The sequence below is a fragment of the Falco naumanni genome, chromosome Z, assembly GCF_017639655.2.
Source record: "Falco naumanni isolate bFalNau1 chromosome Z, bFalNau1.pat, whole genome shotgun sequence".
NCBI lineage: Eukaryota > Metazoa > Chordata > Aves > Falconiformes > Falconidae > Falco > Falco naumanni.
Window position 1 is genome coordinate 17,735,459 of NC_054080.1, and position 15,771 is coordinate 17,751,229.

The 15,771-nt window shown below is 44.0% G+C and overlaps 1 protein-coding gene across 2 annotated transcripts in view; it reads right to left on the reverse strand.

The window, feature by feature from the left end:
• Positions 1-4,448: 4,448 nt before the first annotated feature.
• Positions 4,449-15,771, reverse strand: part of DGKQ (diacylglycerol kinase theta) — a 109,127-nt gene continuing 97,804 nt past the window's right edge. For both annotated transcript variants that reach the window (XM_040579449.1, XM_040579450.1), the window contains exons 22-23: positions 13,315-13,467; positions 4,449-12,168 (exon numbers count right to left, since the gene is read on the reverse strand). In XM_040579449.1, coding sequence (XP_040435383.1) covers positions 12,070-12,168; positions 13,315-13,467 — 252 coding nt within the window. In that variant the 3' untranslated portion in view covers positions 4,449-12,069. The remainder of the gene's footprint in view (positions 12,169-13,314; positions 13,468-15,771) is intronic.

Consider the following 15,771-nt stretch of genomic DNA (forward strand, 5'->3'; position numbering starts at 1 on the left):
GGAGGATGACTTTAAAAAACAGAACAACCTTTTTTTTTTTTTTTTTTTTTTTAATACACGAACCAAACAGTTATAGCATAAGCATCTTTCCATAACTACAGTACACCATTTCTCTTACAATATTTTTCAACCTGCAGCAGCAGCACATGCAGGGGCTGGGTGGCGTTTTCTGAGAGCCTTTCCTGGTTCAGTGGAAGGTTTTGCTATCCTCAGTCAGAAAGTAAGAGGGCAGCAACCTCCAGCTTAACAGTTGAGTACAGTTAACGAGACTGCAAATCATAAAGCTATGCCCGTCAGCAAATGGCCTTGTTTGTATGTAAAAAAGGCTTGGCAGAACTAAGGCCCCTGTTTTCGTAGTGTGGTACTTGAATGACACTACTTCGTTTTGTCCCAACACTCAGCACAAAACTTGGCAGACACCTGGGAGGATATTAGTAATTAACAGAAATTAAAGCAGCTCCCTCTAACTAGCAGTTATAACTGAGACTTTGACCAGGTTTTAGCAGGCTGCAGTTTAAAGTGTATGACCAGAACTGCTGACACACCACAGTTACAAATTTAAAGAGACTGAAAAAAAATCCACACAATGTTTGCTTACAACCCAAAGAAGCCTAAAGAACTGTTAAATGTTTCTAAAGAAGAGCAAATAAGGCAAGCCATTGTACAGAGCAGTGACATAGGAGTGATGACAAGCCCTGGGAAGGGAACGGCAGATGAGGAGTTAGGAGGAGGATGGAGGTACCAGCAGGAGTCAAAGGTTGGGAAGCTGAGGTGGAAGAGTGCCAAAGAAAAGGTGTCTTCTTGTCTACTGAAGCAGTCTCTTTGCCTGTAACAGGGCTGATGGAGGCTTTTCAGTTCTGGCATTTCCTAGGTGATGTCTCTTTCTGGACCTTTGTTGCAGATGTGTTGAGACTCTGTCAGACAGCCCCCTCAGCATCCGGAAGTTTCCTTTGGACAGGAGATGTCAGGGTGCAGTGGTGGGGACTGTGGCTTATAATATTGACAGTGACAGGAGACTTGCTACCAGCTCTGCTCCATGTTTTGCAGAGGAGGCTGCTGCAGCACATGAGGGGACACCAAGCCATCCTGTTGTGGCAGAGAAATGTGGAAGCGAGACCTTTGATGCAAGGGTGCGTAGTGGCCCATGTGACTGGATTAATTTGTTCTGTAGTTGCTTGTGCTTTGGGAATTGCAGGAGGGAAAGCTGCTTTGAGCCAGGAGGTCCTGACCTCAAAAGTGTGTGCAGATGAGCGGAGCTGTGAGGAGCATTCCCAGAAATCCTGGGCTCACGCCAGCCTCCGCAGGCAGCTGGAACAGACTCAAAGGCACTGTTCCCACAGTGGTGCAAGCACTTGCCTGTGAGAGTGGCTGCTTGTGGTAAATTATTAATTTGATTCACAGCACAAGTTGGCTGAGGGAAGCCCTGGAGGTGACAAAGCTTGTCCCTACCCCGTTTCCCAGTCTGGGGTGAGATGCTGGCTGCGTGCAGTTTCTCCCAGCGTATTTTCTGACACCTGCCCTGACCCCCCTCATATTAAAAGGGCCCATGCTAAGTCAGTAGGCTCCTGGTCAGAGGACTTGTCTGGCCAGACTCTGATCTTTGCAGGCTGTTCTGCTGCCTTATCCAACTGTCTATAACAGTTTTGTTGTTGTTTTTCCTCCCTCTCTCTGTGATCCTCTAGCAGACTTTTAGGCTGAATTTCTTGGTTAAGAAGTGTGAGAGACAGGTTCTGGATAGACCTAGAGTATGGTGCCAGCTACAAGAGAGGCCTGCGAAAACGGGGGGAGATGGAGAGACAGAGATTCATTCAGTAGTGAACTCTGAGCCCAGTTAGTTGGTGAGAAGGCACAGGGTTGCCCCATTTGCATTATTTATGTTGATGTGCTTGCTTGTATGTGGGTGTCTGCAAAGGCATTGCTCCATGTTGACCTTGATCTGTTTGCAAGAGGCTGGTCCTGCAAATGAGGAAACGCAGATGCTGCCGCTAGTTCCAGTATTTGCTCATTCAGCACCAGCAGGACGAATCCTCAGTGTCCACCAGTTGTCCACAACAAGAAAGCATCTGTTTTAGGGGCCAGAGCTGTCATCTGATGACCAATTTGATGTCCAAAATGGCTCCAGCTGCTTTTCAATCCTTGTGACATAATTACTTGTCTGAAAGTTTTTTGCTTTAGCTGTACTTCAAAGTGTATTTGTCCAACTGGTGACTAAATCCACTTGGAAGTCAAATGGGGATTTACCACGGCCAAACCATCTTTCCCATTCTTGGACACCAGTTCCCAACGATGGGAATGTGGCATGGCCAGATTGCAAGGCACAACCCTACACAAGCAGGCAGGGTGGGACTGCTGGAAATCATGCTGCCTGCAAACCAGATCCTTGTTGTTGTGTCAGCTCAGAGGAGGGCAGGAGTAAAATCCACTGGCAGACCATCATCAAAATACCCAGAACATCATGGCACCTTGTGTGTTGAACTGTGTAATCATTATCCTTCTGAATAATAACTGAAGCCTATGCTGCCTCCCCCTGAAATGGCAGGTAATTGACGTGGTACCTTTTCTGCCTGCAGGCCACTTCAGGTGTACTCCATGCAGTTTAACATGGGGTGCAACCCTCTGGATACCCAAACACTCTCTTGTCCCCCAGATCCCTGCAACAGTGAATTTCTGTGTCATCTGGAGCCCCAGCTAGGAGGCTTCCCCACTTGCATTTCTTTCCTTGTCCTCTTTCCTTTTGGCAGCCAGAGCATGCTCATTTAGGCTTGGGCACAGGTTTTGAGGCCTCCCTGCACACAGGTAGGACTGAGGATGTGCCTTTACGCTCACTAAGCGACTTTACTTAAGAAGCCTTGCAGGACACCTGCATACATCTGCTGGCTGCATCCTATGGGTGGGCTGGAGTGTCATGCCCACAGCTTCAAAGAAATCTGCCAGGTGTGATGCAAGAGCCTCTAGCAGTGCTCTAAGACGGAGGTTTCATCACCACCTGCTTCTTCCCAGTTACTGGAAATTAGATCACACTCCCTTTCTTTTTCAGGACTGTGTAAGAGGATGAATTTTTGGTCATGTCTCCTGAAAAACAAAGTTCATCTAGCTCTCTGCATGGTGCTATCTTAGAGATACACCAGAAGCCCACCTGCAGCATTTGGAAGGATTTCACCACATTCAGCACCCACAGAGATTTCCCAGGTCCTCCAGGTACATGTGTTTTACTGACCGGGCAGCCTGGCCAGCTCCTGTAATCCCCTATTTGAAATAGATGCTGTGTAAAATGTGTAAAAGCTGAAAATAAGTGCATATAATGTAAAGAGCAGCATGCTTTAATGTGCCTCACCACCACTAGGACTTGAAGAAAGAGTAAGTGGAAAACGCTACTTTGCAAAGGGCGATTTTTCCTCCATTTTTAAGGCAAGCTAGTAGTCATAAAGCTTGGTTAAATCATGAACCCTTCAGGGCCAGGAGTTTTGTGGGTTCTTTTTTATTCCTGTACATGAAGGTCAGTAATTTTGTTTGCTTTCTCGCTTTTCCCAGAACACTAGTCCTGAACTGAGTTTTTCTACATATGATTTTAAAATGTGATGGTAGCTGCTTCACAGCTTGTTGATTTGCAGCCCAGCAAGGAACAATAAGGTTTACCCTGAGATGCTATGGCAAAATCAAGCTCCCCCCTGTTCTGCAATCAATTGTTTAACACAGCCGGGAGAAACACTTGCTCCATGCCAGAGGAAGAGTTAGTACAGCAGGGACATCCTAAGTGGAGCTGTCAAGCTGATGGACCCCATCAGCCATGACAGGCAGGTCAGGAGCTGACAGGTCTTGACCTCCAGGGAAGGGTGGGCTGTCCACCCACAGCGGAGCAGTTTCCGTCTCTGGGCTCTGCTCCCTGGAGAACCCTTCCTCTTGCGCCAGCTGACTTCCTGGAAGCCAAGCAGGTCTGTGGGGTCTGGCCCTTGAGTTGTGCAGACCAGGTCCACCACCGCTCACCCCGGCCAAGCAAAATGGCTTGCATGGGCTTGTTCCCCACCGCCTGGAAACACCAGGTGATGTATTTCTAGAGGAGTGCAAATAGGGCAAGCAATCATACAAAACGACCTTGGAAGGTCTGGCTCATCATTAAAGTAACGCACAAACCAAAAATGATTAATACACTATGGTGCTATCCACAGAAGGCTTTACCAGTTACACCAAGTGCTATTCCCAGAAATAAGGGTTCTAGAAGTGCTTGAATGTTGCTGGGGTCAAACAGCATGTAGGTGTCATCTTTTAGAAACCCAAACCTACAAAATACCCCTGCTACAGCATAAGCCACCCTTTACAGAGTAGGACCCCACCTCAAACAGCAAGGCTACAGAATACCTATAAAAGTAGTGCCCTGCTGAAACAAAGTACGTTTGTCTCTGCAGAAGTGTATTTCACTATTTTTAAAACATGACTAGTTCACGAACATCCAGGGTAGAAGAGATGTTGTATTTTTCACAGACAAATTCTAGTTACAGATCTCTGAAACTTGTAAATAATACTTAGAATACAGAATTTCAAATCAGTGCAAAATGTACAATCAAACACAAAACACATATTGCAAAATATATACAGAATTGTTCTAAGAACATAACCCAAGGACAAACAGATGTTTAAATATGAGAGAACAGTCCATCTTTTATAAATTACCTTTTTTTTTTTTTAAACCAATTAGTACACTAGGCATGTTATTTCTAGACAAGTTACCACAGCATAGTGACGTGTCTCATTTACAAGACAGACACTGAGAAACAAGTTACATCATTAAAAGCCTGTTTCTGAGACCAATCCACAAGTAAACGCGTGATAATAGTTACTGGTTTGAGACACACAATGTGGAAACAGTTTTCAACCACTTTAATGCTTATACTTAGGCTTTTTTTTCTGAGAATTATTAGGCTGATGCACAAAGAATAAGCACTGGAAAATTAACTGTTCAGTGGTCAGTTTACCTTAGTATTTTGGGCCACGATGATTTATTACCAATGTATTAGAACATCCACAAGAAATGCTGTAAGACATCTTAAGAGTATCTTGAATTAAAATAGCATTCATAAAACTGCTTGAAGTTGGACAACCAGAGGTGAAAGACACAGTTATTTAAGCAATAGCTAAGCTGTAATTTGAGAAGACTTAAGATGTCATGGGTGGTTTGTAAGTAGAAGGGACACCGAAATCTGTAGTGAATTACAAACTCTGTGATGCTTTGCATTCAAAGCAGAGATGCTCCCTTCCAATAATCAGAACTTGGAGCGTCAAGGTATTGATTGCTACTATCTACACCATTGCTAATTAAACTATTCCAAGGATAACTTGCTTTTGGCATGGTCAGAAAGCTGGAGTTATACAGCTATTGCTATGCTACTGATCCCCAAAAATTTGCTTTAAAATAGCAGGGAAGGCTGTATAAGCACCTAAAATTACACAATAAATACTCAGTATTATTCAAGCACCTCTTGCTACCCAATTTGGCAAGACCAGCAGCACAAAGGGATGCCATGGCGAGGCAAGCTGTTAACTGACACAGGCACATGTTGATTTGCGCCTTCTTGCCTTCAGAACACAAAAGGACTAATACGTGGCACACCCTGTGGACAGTGAGAGGGGACAGTAAGTGCCCAGCAGTCACCAGACTTGTAACTTTTCCCACAGTCAAGCACATGGGCGGGCTTCTCTACTCTTTAACCTGCACTAGTTTCTATGGGGAAAAAGTTCTGCCTTCTACAGCTGATGTTTCTATTAGGAGTTGCTGCCAGAGGTGTAATATGGGATATGCACAATATAAATGAAGCCACATCTTCTGAAATCAAGTTGTCTCCTAAATAACACAGCTGAGCTGACCCCAGTGACATGGTAAAATGGGTGTGTTGCTAGGAGAGCTCAGAGGGATAATTACACCAGTAATGGTGCCCTATTTAAAAATACTTTGCTTTGGGATACATCTTTAATATCTACATACATTTATTTCAAGACTTCAACCCAACTTTTTCAACAACACCGATCTGCTTATAAAACATTCTCATAAATTATCTTCACAAAAAATAAAGTCAATCCTTTGGAAAACATGTTCAATACGACACTTGTATCAGTAGAAATTCTGTCCAACAGGTCCACGGCAGAAAAGTCATCATCCTCATTTAAATCCCTCCAAAGGGAGATAACCAGGTATCTAAACCAGAAGGCCACTATTTCGTTGTCATGGGAAGCAGAAACAATGCTTCCAAAAAACGGAAAGAGTGCAGTTTCAACTGACATGTATGGGTTTACAATCAATAGTCACCAACCTGTAAACATTGAAACTGCCAGTCTAACTGCAGGTCAAGATTAATAATTTGCATTGATTCCACTGCATTCTACACATACAATGGCTACACTGTTAAAAACATACATTAAATAGCAAAAGGAACAAAGGCTTTGAGCTGGATCTCTCCTACCAGCCAAGTGTCAAATCAGTAAATGTTGACATTATAAATAAAACTTGAAAATTACTTTTAAGCATTATAAAATCAGTCTAATAAACCTAAATCTTAGAATAGCAGCCAATTTTTAATTGTTTAAAAATATATATGTGAACTTTCAGTCAGTCAGCTACAAATACACACTGTGATGGGAAGAAGATACCTTCTCTCATTCCCAAGCAGGCTTTCAAGGAGAACACAGTATTAGAGATGGATGGGAATCAAGGAACCCTGCACTCGGAGAAACTCCTAAACAGCTGCATTCTACAAACTTGTTTTCACTGTTACCTGAAAGTGCATTTTTGTATCTGTAGAATCATCCCCATATTTACAAAAAAGTACAAACATTGCAATTTTGCCACACCCTAAGCCTACCTAACCTGCATTTTCTGTTAAGTGCAAAAAGTCTATGAACTGATACATGCACTGGTGCATGGAAGATCAAAGCCTGAAAATGAGGCAATGCTGTCACCATGAATCCAAGGTGTTCAGTAGCTGCCGAGGCTTTGCTGCACAGCTGCTAAATGGCTGAAGTAGAAGCTGAAGCAGAAATTAACGAACAGTCAGAGTAGTATTTTAGAGCAGGGTCTCCATTCCCCTGCTCTTCACACACATTCACCACCACGTACTCATGCCCTTGTTACCAGTTTCAGTATAAAGGCTGGGCCCAAAGCGCAGCAAGGCAGCCTGTCAGAAAACGCAGTTACTGTGAAGGATGCAAGGAAGAGGTATGAGGTACGGACTGGAAGAATATACTGCCAGGTCTCTCAAATAAACAACTCTTAACGTATCCCCAGTTTCGGTGCCGGTGTATGGACCTGTGGCTATGCAACACAGGGCACACCTGCTCACATAGTCAGCACATCACAGAATACCTACGCAGCTAAATCTATTGTGCTGGCAACGTAAGTAATTTTTAAGTGTCACAACAGCTCCTTTTACCTTCTCCCACAAAATGAGGCTTCATTCAATGACACATTTACAAACAGACTGCTGCAGAGTAATGGACACGCATAAACGCTTAGTGATTCCAAACAGTTCATATTCGAAACAAGAACATTATTTGCTCTTTAAAGAAATGCAATCTGTACAATACTTACAAGAGGGTAACTGTGAAGATTTTCTTCACGGAAAACATTCTATAACAATTCATTTAGTTTTGCTCCTTACTTAAGTCTTGCAGCGGACTATGCTACAACTTCTAGTTTTCCAAATGCTACGGTAGCCATTGCCATTGATTTTAGACACACAAAGACTTGATTAAAATCTGGAAAGAGCAAGAGTTCAAATTGTGCACATGCAGTGACTGTACTCTAAATGCAGTTGTGCTTTCACTATATTGCCATCATGTCTTGTGGAAGAGCACATGCCCATTAGAAGCATCTGCTGGGAAGCTCAGTGGGATCAGTACAAAAGCAAGCTCTGCCTCCTCTCCAAAACTGATGATAGATCCAAAAGTGAGTGCTATCAGAATGCTGTAACACTGTAAAAGCTGTACAACTAGGCACTGTGACGGGAAATATCATAAGGCCTATTTTTAACAGGTATGTGCATATGTATATAAACACACACATATATACACATATATGAACAAAAGGTTCTTGGCATTTAAACTACACAAATCAAGTATAAAAGCCATGGGTAAAAAGCAGCAAATTTTCTGAAGTAGTACCTGTCATCTCACGGATGAGCTTTTGCATTTCAGTTCTCTTGAGACAGAGGTAATGTGTTTCAACCATCAAAACAGATTTTAACCCACTGACTACCTTCTCTCTTCTGCAGTAGTGGGGTATTGGAAATGAACCATAATTTTCAGGACCCCTCTCTCCCCCATGTTGGCAAAGCAGAGTAGGACACTAGTAAAAGGTCAGGAGTGTGTAATTCAGCAGGGAGACGCTAGCTGTGCCTGCCGTGGTTTACAGACAAGGTAAAAAGGCGAGGCAGTGGAGAGAGGATGGAGTGTGCTCAGGATAGCAATGAGCCTCCATCTCTGCCCTGTCCACACCGGTTCCGTGTTGTGGATGTTGATTAACACCTGTCTTGACAGAACAGAGCCTCTTCCCCAATGCTCTTGTTACTGAATTATTAATAGCACTTGGCTGTGTGACCACTAGATTCTTGCACAAGGTTACTTAAAGACTCAGTGCTGAGAATCACTTATCTGCCCACTATCATGTGAATTGTCATGCACTGTTTTGTTCAATGTAAAGGCTAAGTCAAAATGCTTTGTATTAATTGCAAAGAGTTTTCTCTTTAAGGAAGTCTTACATACTATGAAATAAAATACTAGGCCTTCTCAGAGACCATGTATGATGAAAAAATTAAAAAAACCCCATAACATAATAATAATAATAAAAAGAAGTCTTGTTATACTGGTCATTACAGTACCTGAAACTGAAACATCTTAACAGAGGGGTTAAATATTGAGTTTCTCCTTTTTAAAGCTTTACAGGACCTTTCCTATCTCAACTGCCTAGGAATCTGTTTCGTCTTCAAAACACACCAAGCATTATTTTATGATGCGTAGAGACATTAAACGCCAAGTGTGTTTTTCTTAAGATACATTTTCATTCCAGTGTGGCACTCATCTGCTCAAAAAACATGTGGAAGCTGGTTTCTGGGAAAGAAGAAAAGGGAAAGAAAAAAGAAAACTCAAACCTTTCCTGTCCTCCCCCAGGATCCCCTCTGGCAGTTGTGAGAACACATTCGTACTTCTGTGTCACTTGTTGCCACGACGCTATCCTGTCAGTATGCTATCACTGTACACAGGCTTGTCCAGCGTTCCAGAGATGGAAAATCACCATGGAAGGATACACCACAGTAAGGGGCCCTCTGATTAAAATACTGTGACTCAAGAGTCTCGTGTTATTTCAGATACCAGGCACTGAGCAAAGGGAGAGACAGCCAGGTCCTTAACGAGCCAAGAACATGAACCACGGTCAGCTGCATGCTGCAGAACTATCTACGTCTGGAAAAACAGTAAGACAGGTTTATTTACTTGGGCTTCACAAGACGGGTCAGTACCAGCAAGCTTGGAGCCCACGCATATTTTTTGTAACAAAAAGTCAAGTTTTCCTCTCCATTACTGAATCAGCAACTGGAAAGACCACGCATTCTTTTTGCTGCCCTGAGGACACAAAGCAGCTTCTCTGGCTTTCTGGGCAATTGTAAGCAGCAATTTGTTTCAGATTTCCTCTCTAATTAGCGAGCTTCATCCTGAGAGGGCATACCCTGAAATACAACTTCACTCTTCCTAGTTGTAATGCTGGTACTAGGATGTCAGAAAAGCTCCAGCTGATCCTTCAAGACCAGGTTCTGAAGCAGAGACAACACTGTTTAATGATCAGGAGATGAGGATTTTAGGTCTGTACTACCCACACCATCTCCTTCATAGCATGAATCTAGTTTGCATGTTGAATAAAAAGGCAAGTTGTAGTCCACATGGTGGTACCTGAAGAACAACCCTAAAATTAAATTAACAATTTAAACAATAAAACAGGCTCCATTGAAAACAGGAGTCAGTCCTCCAAATACATCTCTACCAGAACGCTAAGAACAGAAGGAATCACTAGACAGGAAGGAGAGGCTGTGGGCAGCTGCCATTTTTGCACGGCTCTTTTGTCAGTTTACAGCTTTAGCTGTATCATTCTGCTGCTATAGATTGCTATATTCTTGTAGCACCCACATTCACGCCCTTGTCTGCACTGTGACTGGAAAGTAGAAAGCACAAGTGATGATCAGATTTGCTGAAGTTGGCACAGTGCTTAAGAGTACAGACTGACCAACAAGACCCAACAAGAAGCGCCTCAGAACGTAACTGGCTCCAATAGAATATGGCTTTGGCATACACACTGAAGTCCCCTGCAGCAGCTGGAGCTGTTTTCCTAGCCACACTGCAAGAGCAATGCTCCTCAAGCTGTCACTTGAGTGATGAATTCGTGCCATCCATAGCTGAATTAGTTATTACCATGCAACAGAGGACAAGCGAGCCCACTGGCTAGCTAAGTGGGCTCCCGACAACACAGCTTAAGTAGCTCCAAGCAGCAGATGCACACGAGTGGCAAAATGCTGCAGGCCCCCTGCACAACTAGCTCAGAGGGGCCCCTTGTGTATGATGTTGACCTGAGGCGAAAGGTTCAGTCACTGGAGAACCAGTGGTGAGATGAGACAGCAGAGATGTGAGTGAAGATCAACACAGCTACGGCCATGGGCAGCAGACGTGTGCAGTGCACGACAGGAGCAGCATGTCTGCTCGAGCACCAGCCTCTAGCAGTAAGCTCTGAAATAGGTACTGGACCCCCACATCTTCAGCAGATGGGTAAGCACAGAGAGGTGACCTCAGTCTCACAGGAGGTGACAGAGGAACAGACTCTGAAGAGCACACACTCATCCAAGTGAGAAAAGACAGCCACTGTGCCCCTGTGCCCACATCTGATGACACCACCCACCAAGGACCTGGGAAGGCTGGCCAGGTACGTGAGTTTTCATGACAGCTATGACATTCCATTATCTGAAGCCTACAGAATATCACATGCATGCTACAGGCTTCAATACCTCCTAAGGCTCCTCAGTGAAGCTATGCTGTACTTCAGCTCTAACATATGACTGTGCTAATTTACTTAACACTAAGGTATTTCTTTTACCCTAATTAGTGATGATTTTTTTAGTCCTTGAGCTTGAATAACAGTCCAACTGTCACAAATTAATGAAAATGAAACAGCACAAGTAAAGACAAGAAGAGAGGCCTGCTGTCAAAGATAATGGCTTCAGTGATAGAAAAAATAAGTATAATGTAATACTGCCTTGAGTATTCTTGTTCCTTTTTTAAATTAGAGTGGTAGCTGCTGAAATTCAAATAGCTTTTAAAACAGGCTTTGACTGAATAATGCAGGAGAAACTAAGCTGCAGTTGAAAACTTGCTGTACAAGCTACTTCCCCTTCATTCATACTGTCCAAACACTGCAGAAGCGAACTCTCTGAAGTATTTTGACTCAATTGTTCTAGTACTTTATCTCTTCCCCGTGCATGGGACTCCTTTTACAGAAATCTTCTCTCCTGGGTTTTGTATTTTTCTCTTTACAGTAGCGCTGCTTCAGCTGTGCTATTTGGACTGATCCAAGGAGTTCTCAGCAGCTCATTCTTTGCATTTTTTTGGTTGGGAGGGTACTGCGAGCATTAATTTAAAGGAACACATTTTCATTTATGGCACAATGCACCAAAAATTATCTACGGAATGATTTTCTTTAAGAAACAGCTGGGAAAAGAGGAAGAGTCTTTGTGAAGGTAGATGCAGAAATCTCAGCATCTTGGAATCTCTGTTTGGCCTCATTTTCTATATACATGAAAAACATGGGAAATGGCTTATGGAAAAGCAACCCAAAGGAAACATTTCAGATGAGACAAGTACATAATAGTTATTTGTAATAATGAGGCACTGTCTTTGAAAGATGAAGTAGAACCCAGTCCTGTCAAAATGTAATGAAAGGCACGCTCATGAGCAACCCTCTTCACTAGTCGTCTGCACTCCGTTTTACTGAACCATCTTCGTATCTACAGTAGGTGTGCTGCATTATTTCTGAACACAGGTCTCCACTTAGCGTCCTCCTTCAGAGACTGACATGCTATCCACTCTCATTTCTCTCAGGCTTCCAGTTTTTTTCTGTTTCTGCTTGGATTTTTTCAACATATGGACCTAAAATGGAAAGTTTTAAAAGTGAATATTGAAATACCTGTAGTCACCTATAAGCAGATCTAAGAGAACTAATACACAAGGAAAATGTTGGAACTGCAACAGAAAAACATTTAAATGCGCAACTATCTGAAGGACCTATTTCCTTATAAAGCTATAGGATTGTTTTTTTACATAAACATACATACACATGTATGTGTATGTGTAAGGATATATATGTGTGTGCATATATGTTTATGTACACAAATATACATACACATATATACAGAAAACACTATTAGTCACTAACCTGATAGAAAGATAGAAATATTTCTCACTGGAAGGAGAAATCAGGTTTGTTCTCTCTCTCTTTCTCTTTTCCTCACTTTCTTTCAGGAAAAAAACAAAGTTTAACATATTCCAAAATATTTGAGGGATGACCCTCTTTTTCACCCATTTTTCCTCTGCAAGGGCCATCGTTCTGGTAGCCCTCCCAGCAGGGCTATGTATTCTCCAAGACTGCCTGCAGCAACAAATTTGTGTGAGTTAAAAAGGCATCCTTACAGTAGCAGGCAAATGTGTAGACCGGTGTGCACCAGAGTCAACTACTACAAAATGTTTATTTCACAATTTTGATGTCAGTAGAGAAGTTAAATTCTTAGGTAGCTGATGCTCTTTTCCTTCTACATATACATTGAAATATCAAGGAAAACCACACACTGATCACTCCCAGCTATCTTATTCTCAGCACTTTCTCCTCCATGATTCAGCTTTCTCCTTTGCTGCTCTCTGACAGACCTTCCCTTCTCCAGCACTGCCAGCAGACTGCTTCCTACCTGGTGCACTGCAGTACTGCCATGGCCCTCATAACTGTGACCTGCTTCAGGGCAAGTAACGCTACCTAAAGTTCTCAATACAGGGGAAAAAATTAAGTCAATAAGCTGAAACTCGGGGACTACTACTTTAGACACAAGCCTCATCTGAGCCAGTGGAGTGGGCCCTCAAACCATTCTCTGTAGAAACTGCTACATATTTATCCAACAGCTACCACACCGTGCCAACCAACTCTTTTAAAGTGAAGCATCAGAACACAACGGACAAGCAAGATAGTATGATCATATCCACTGGAGAAACAAAATCAACTTGCTAAGAGAAACCTACAGCCAGTACCTTTGGTCCTGCAGCAGAAATAATAATCTGGCCAGGGGCCTGAATCCAGGGCTCTCCATCAACTTGAACTGGAATTGGTTTTAGCAGTGTTACACGAAAATATGAGCCTTGGGCTATGCGGATTCCTGATCGAAAACCACCTTGGACTTGACCCTGTGAGGAAGTAAAGACCATGATATCAATCAACCCAATCAACAAGAATCACAAATATTAGCTGCATTAAAACTGAGTGGATAGAATTTTAGTCTCATCTGACATTTTACGTTTCAAGTAAAAGAATAGGCAAAGTCAAAAAATAAAGACAAAAAAATGCCTTTACTGATGCAGCATTAATTATTTAAGTTAGCACATGAAGAACAATTCAGATAACCCTGCAGGCTGCCAGAAGCAAAATACACAGTTTTGCACACTGAAATCATCTGCACACTCAGGTTGGCCAAGAAGCATGCACACACAAAGGTCTTGTTTGCTTTTACCTCTCCCCTCCATAATGAAGTAAACACATTTTCTAAACAACAAACTATACACAGAGACTTTGGCACATGTGAAACTCGGAAGTCTATCAGAGTGTTTTGCTAAACTCAACTCCACATACATACATATAAACTCAACTACATATGCATATACTTGGCTATAACTAATGGCTAAGTATTAATTGTAGAAAGTGAAGCAAAGTGACCTTTGCTGCTACACATTCTCATAGGGAATGCATACAGACACCAAACACAGTGGTAAAAACCTTAAAAGAAGATCACAAAACCAGAGCATGAGTTTGTTAACATCTATCTTCCAAAGCAATGGGTACACTCCTTGTTCCTTGTAACTTCACAAAAATTTTAAGGATCTCTACCAAACCACTTCTTCTAATGCAGTGCTTTATATTTGTCTTCTTTAAAAGACCTAAATTACAAAATGGTAAAGTGGGCCAACACCAAAGATTGAGCTGCAGTTTCAAGCACCCACCTTTCAATTTTTGATGGTTGTATGAATTAGTTGTCTCTAGTTACCTGACCACATACACTTTTTCAGCAGCAGATTTCTTAAAATAGTGAGAGAAACATTAAGACAATCACAGAAACATGGAATCATTAGGTTGGAAAAGACCTTCAAGATCATCAAGTCCAGCTGTTAGCCCAGCACTGCCAAGTCCATCACTAAACCACATCCCTAAGCACCGCATCTACATGTTTTTTAAATACCCCCAGGGATGGTGATGCCACCACCTCCCTGGGCAGCCTGTTCCAATGCTTCACCACACTTTCAGTGAAGAAAGTTTTCGTGATCTCCAATCTAAACCTCTCCTGGTGCAACTTGCAGCCGTTTCCTCTGGTCCTATCGATTCTTACTTGGGAGAAGAGACCAACCCCCACCCGCCCACAGCCTCCTGTCAGGCAGCTGTAGAGAGCAGCAAGGTCCCCCCTGAGCCTCCAGACTGAACACCCCCAGCCCCCTCAGCGGCTCCCCACAAGACCTGTGCCCCAGCCCCTTCCCCAGCCCCGCTGCCCATCTCTGGACACGCTGCAGCCCCTCTACATCCCTCTTGCAGAGAGGGGCCCAGACCTGAACACAGGGTTCGAGGGGCGGCCTCAGCAGTGCCCAGTGCAGGGGGACGGTCACTGCCCTGGTCCTGCTGGCCACACTGCTGGGGACACAGGCCAGGGTGCTGCTGGCCGCCTGGGCCCCCTGGGCACACTGCTGGCTCCTGCCCAGCCGGCCGTCACCCAGCACCCCCAGGCCCTTTCCCACCAGGCCCTTTCCAGCCGCTCTGCCCCAGCCTGTAGCGCTGCGTGGGGCTGGTGTGACCCAAGGGCAGGACCCGGCACTGAGCCCTGCTGAACCTCACACCACTGGCCTGGGCCCATCGCTCCAGCCTGCCCAGGTCCCTCTGCAGAGCCTCCTGCCCTCAGGCGGGTCAGCACTCCCCCCCAGCTTGGTGCCATCTGCAAACTGGCTGAGGGTGCACTCGATCCCCTTTTGTCCAGGTCATTGATAAAGGTATTAAACAGGGCTGGCCCCGATGCTGAGCCCTGGGGAACACCACTTGTGACCGGCCACCACGTGGATGTAACTCCATTCACCACCACGCTTTGGGCTTGGCTGTCCAGCCAGCTTTTAACCCAGTGCAGAGCACACCCACCCAAGTTCTGAACAGTCAGTTTTTCCAGGAGAATGCTGTGGGAGACGGCGTGAAAGGCTTTAATAAGGTCCAGTTAAAAAACATCCACAGCCCTTCCCTCATCCATTAGGAGAGTCATCTGGCAGAAGGAGATCAGGTTCATCAAGCAGGACCTGCCTTCCATAACCCCATGCTGGCTGGGCCTGACCCCCCTGTTGTCCTGCATGTGCTGCATGATGGCACTGAGGATGATGGTGCTTCACTATCCTTCCCCAGCACCAAGGCCTGCCCTTCTTTTAGATGGGTGTCACACTGGCTAACCTCCAGTCTTCTGGGACCTC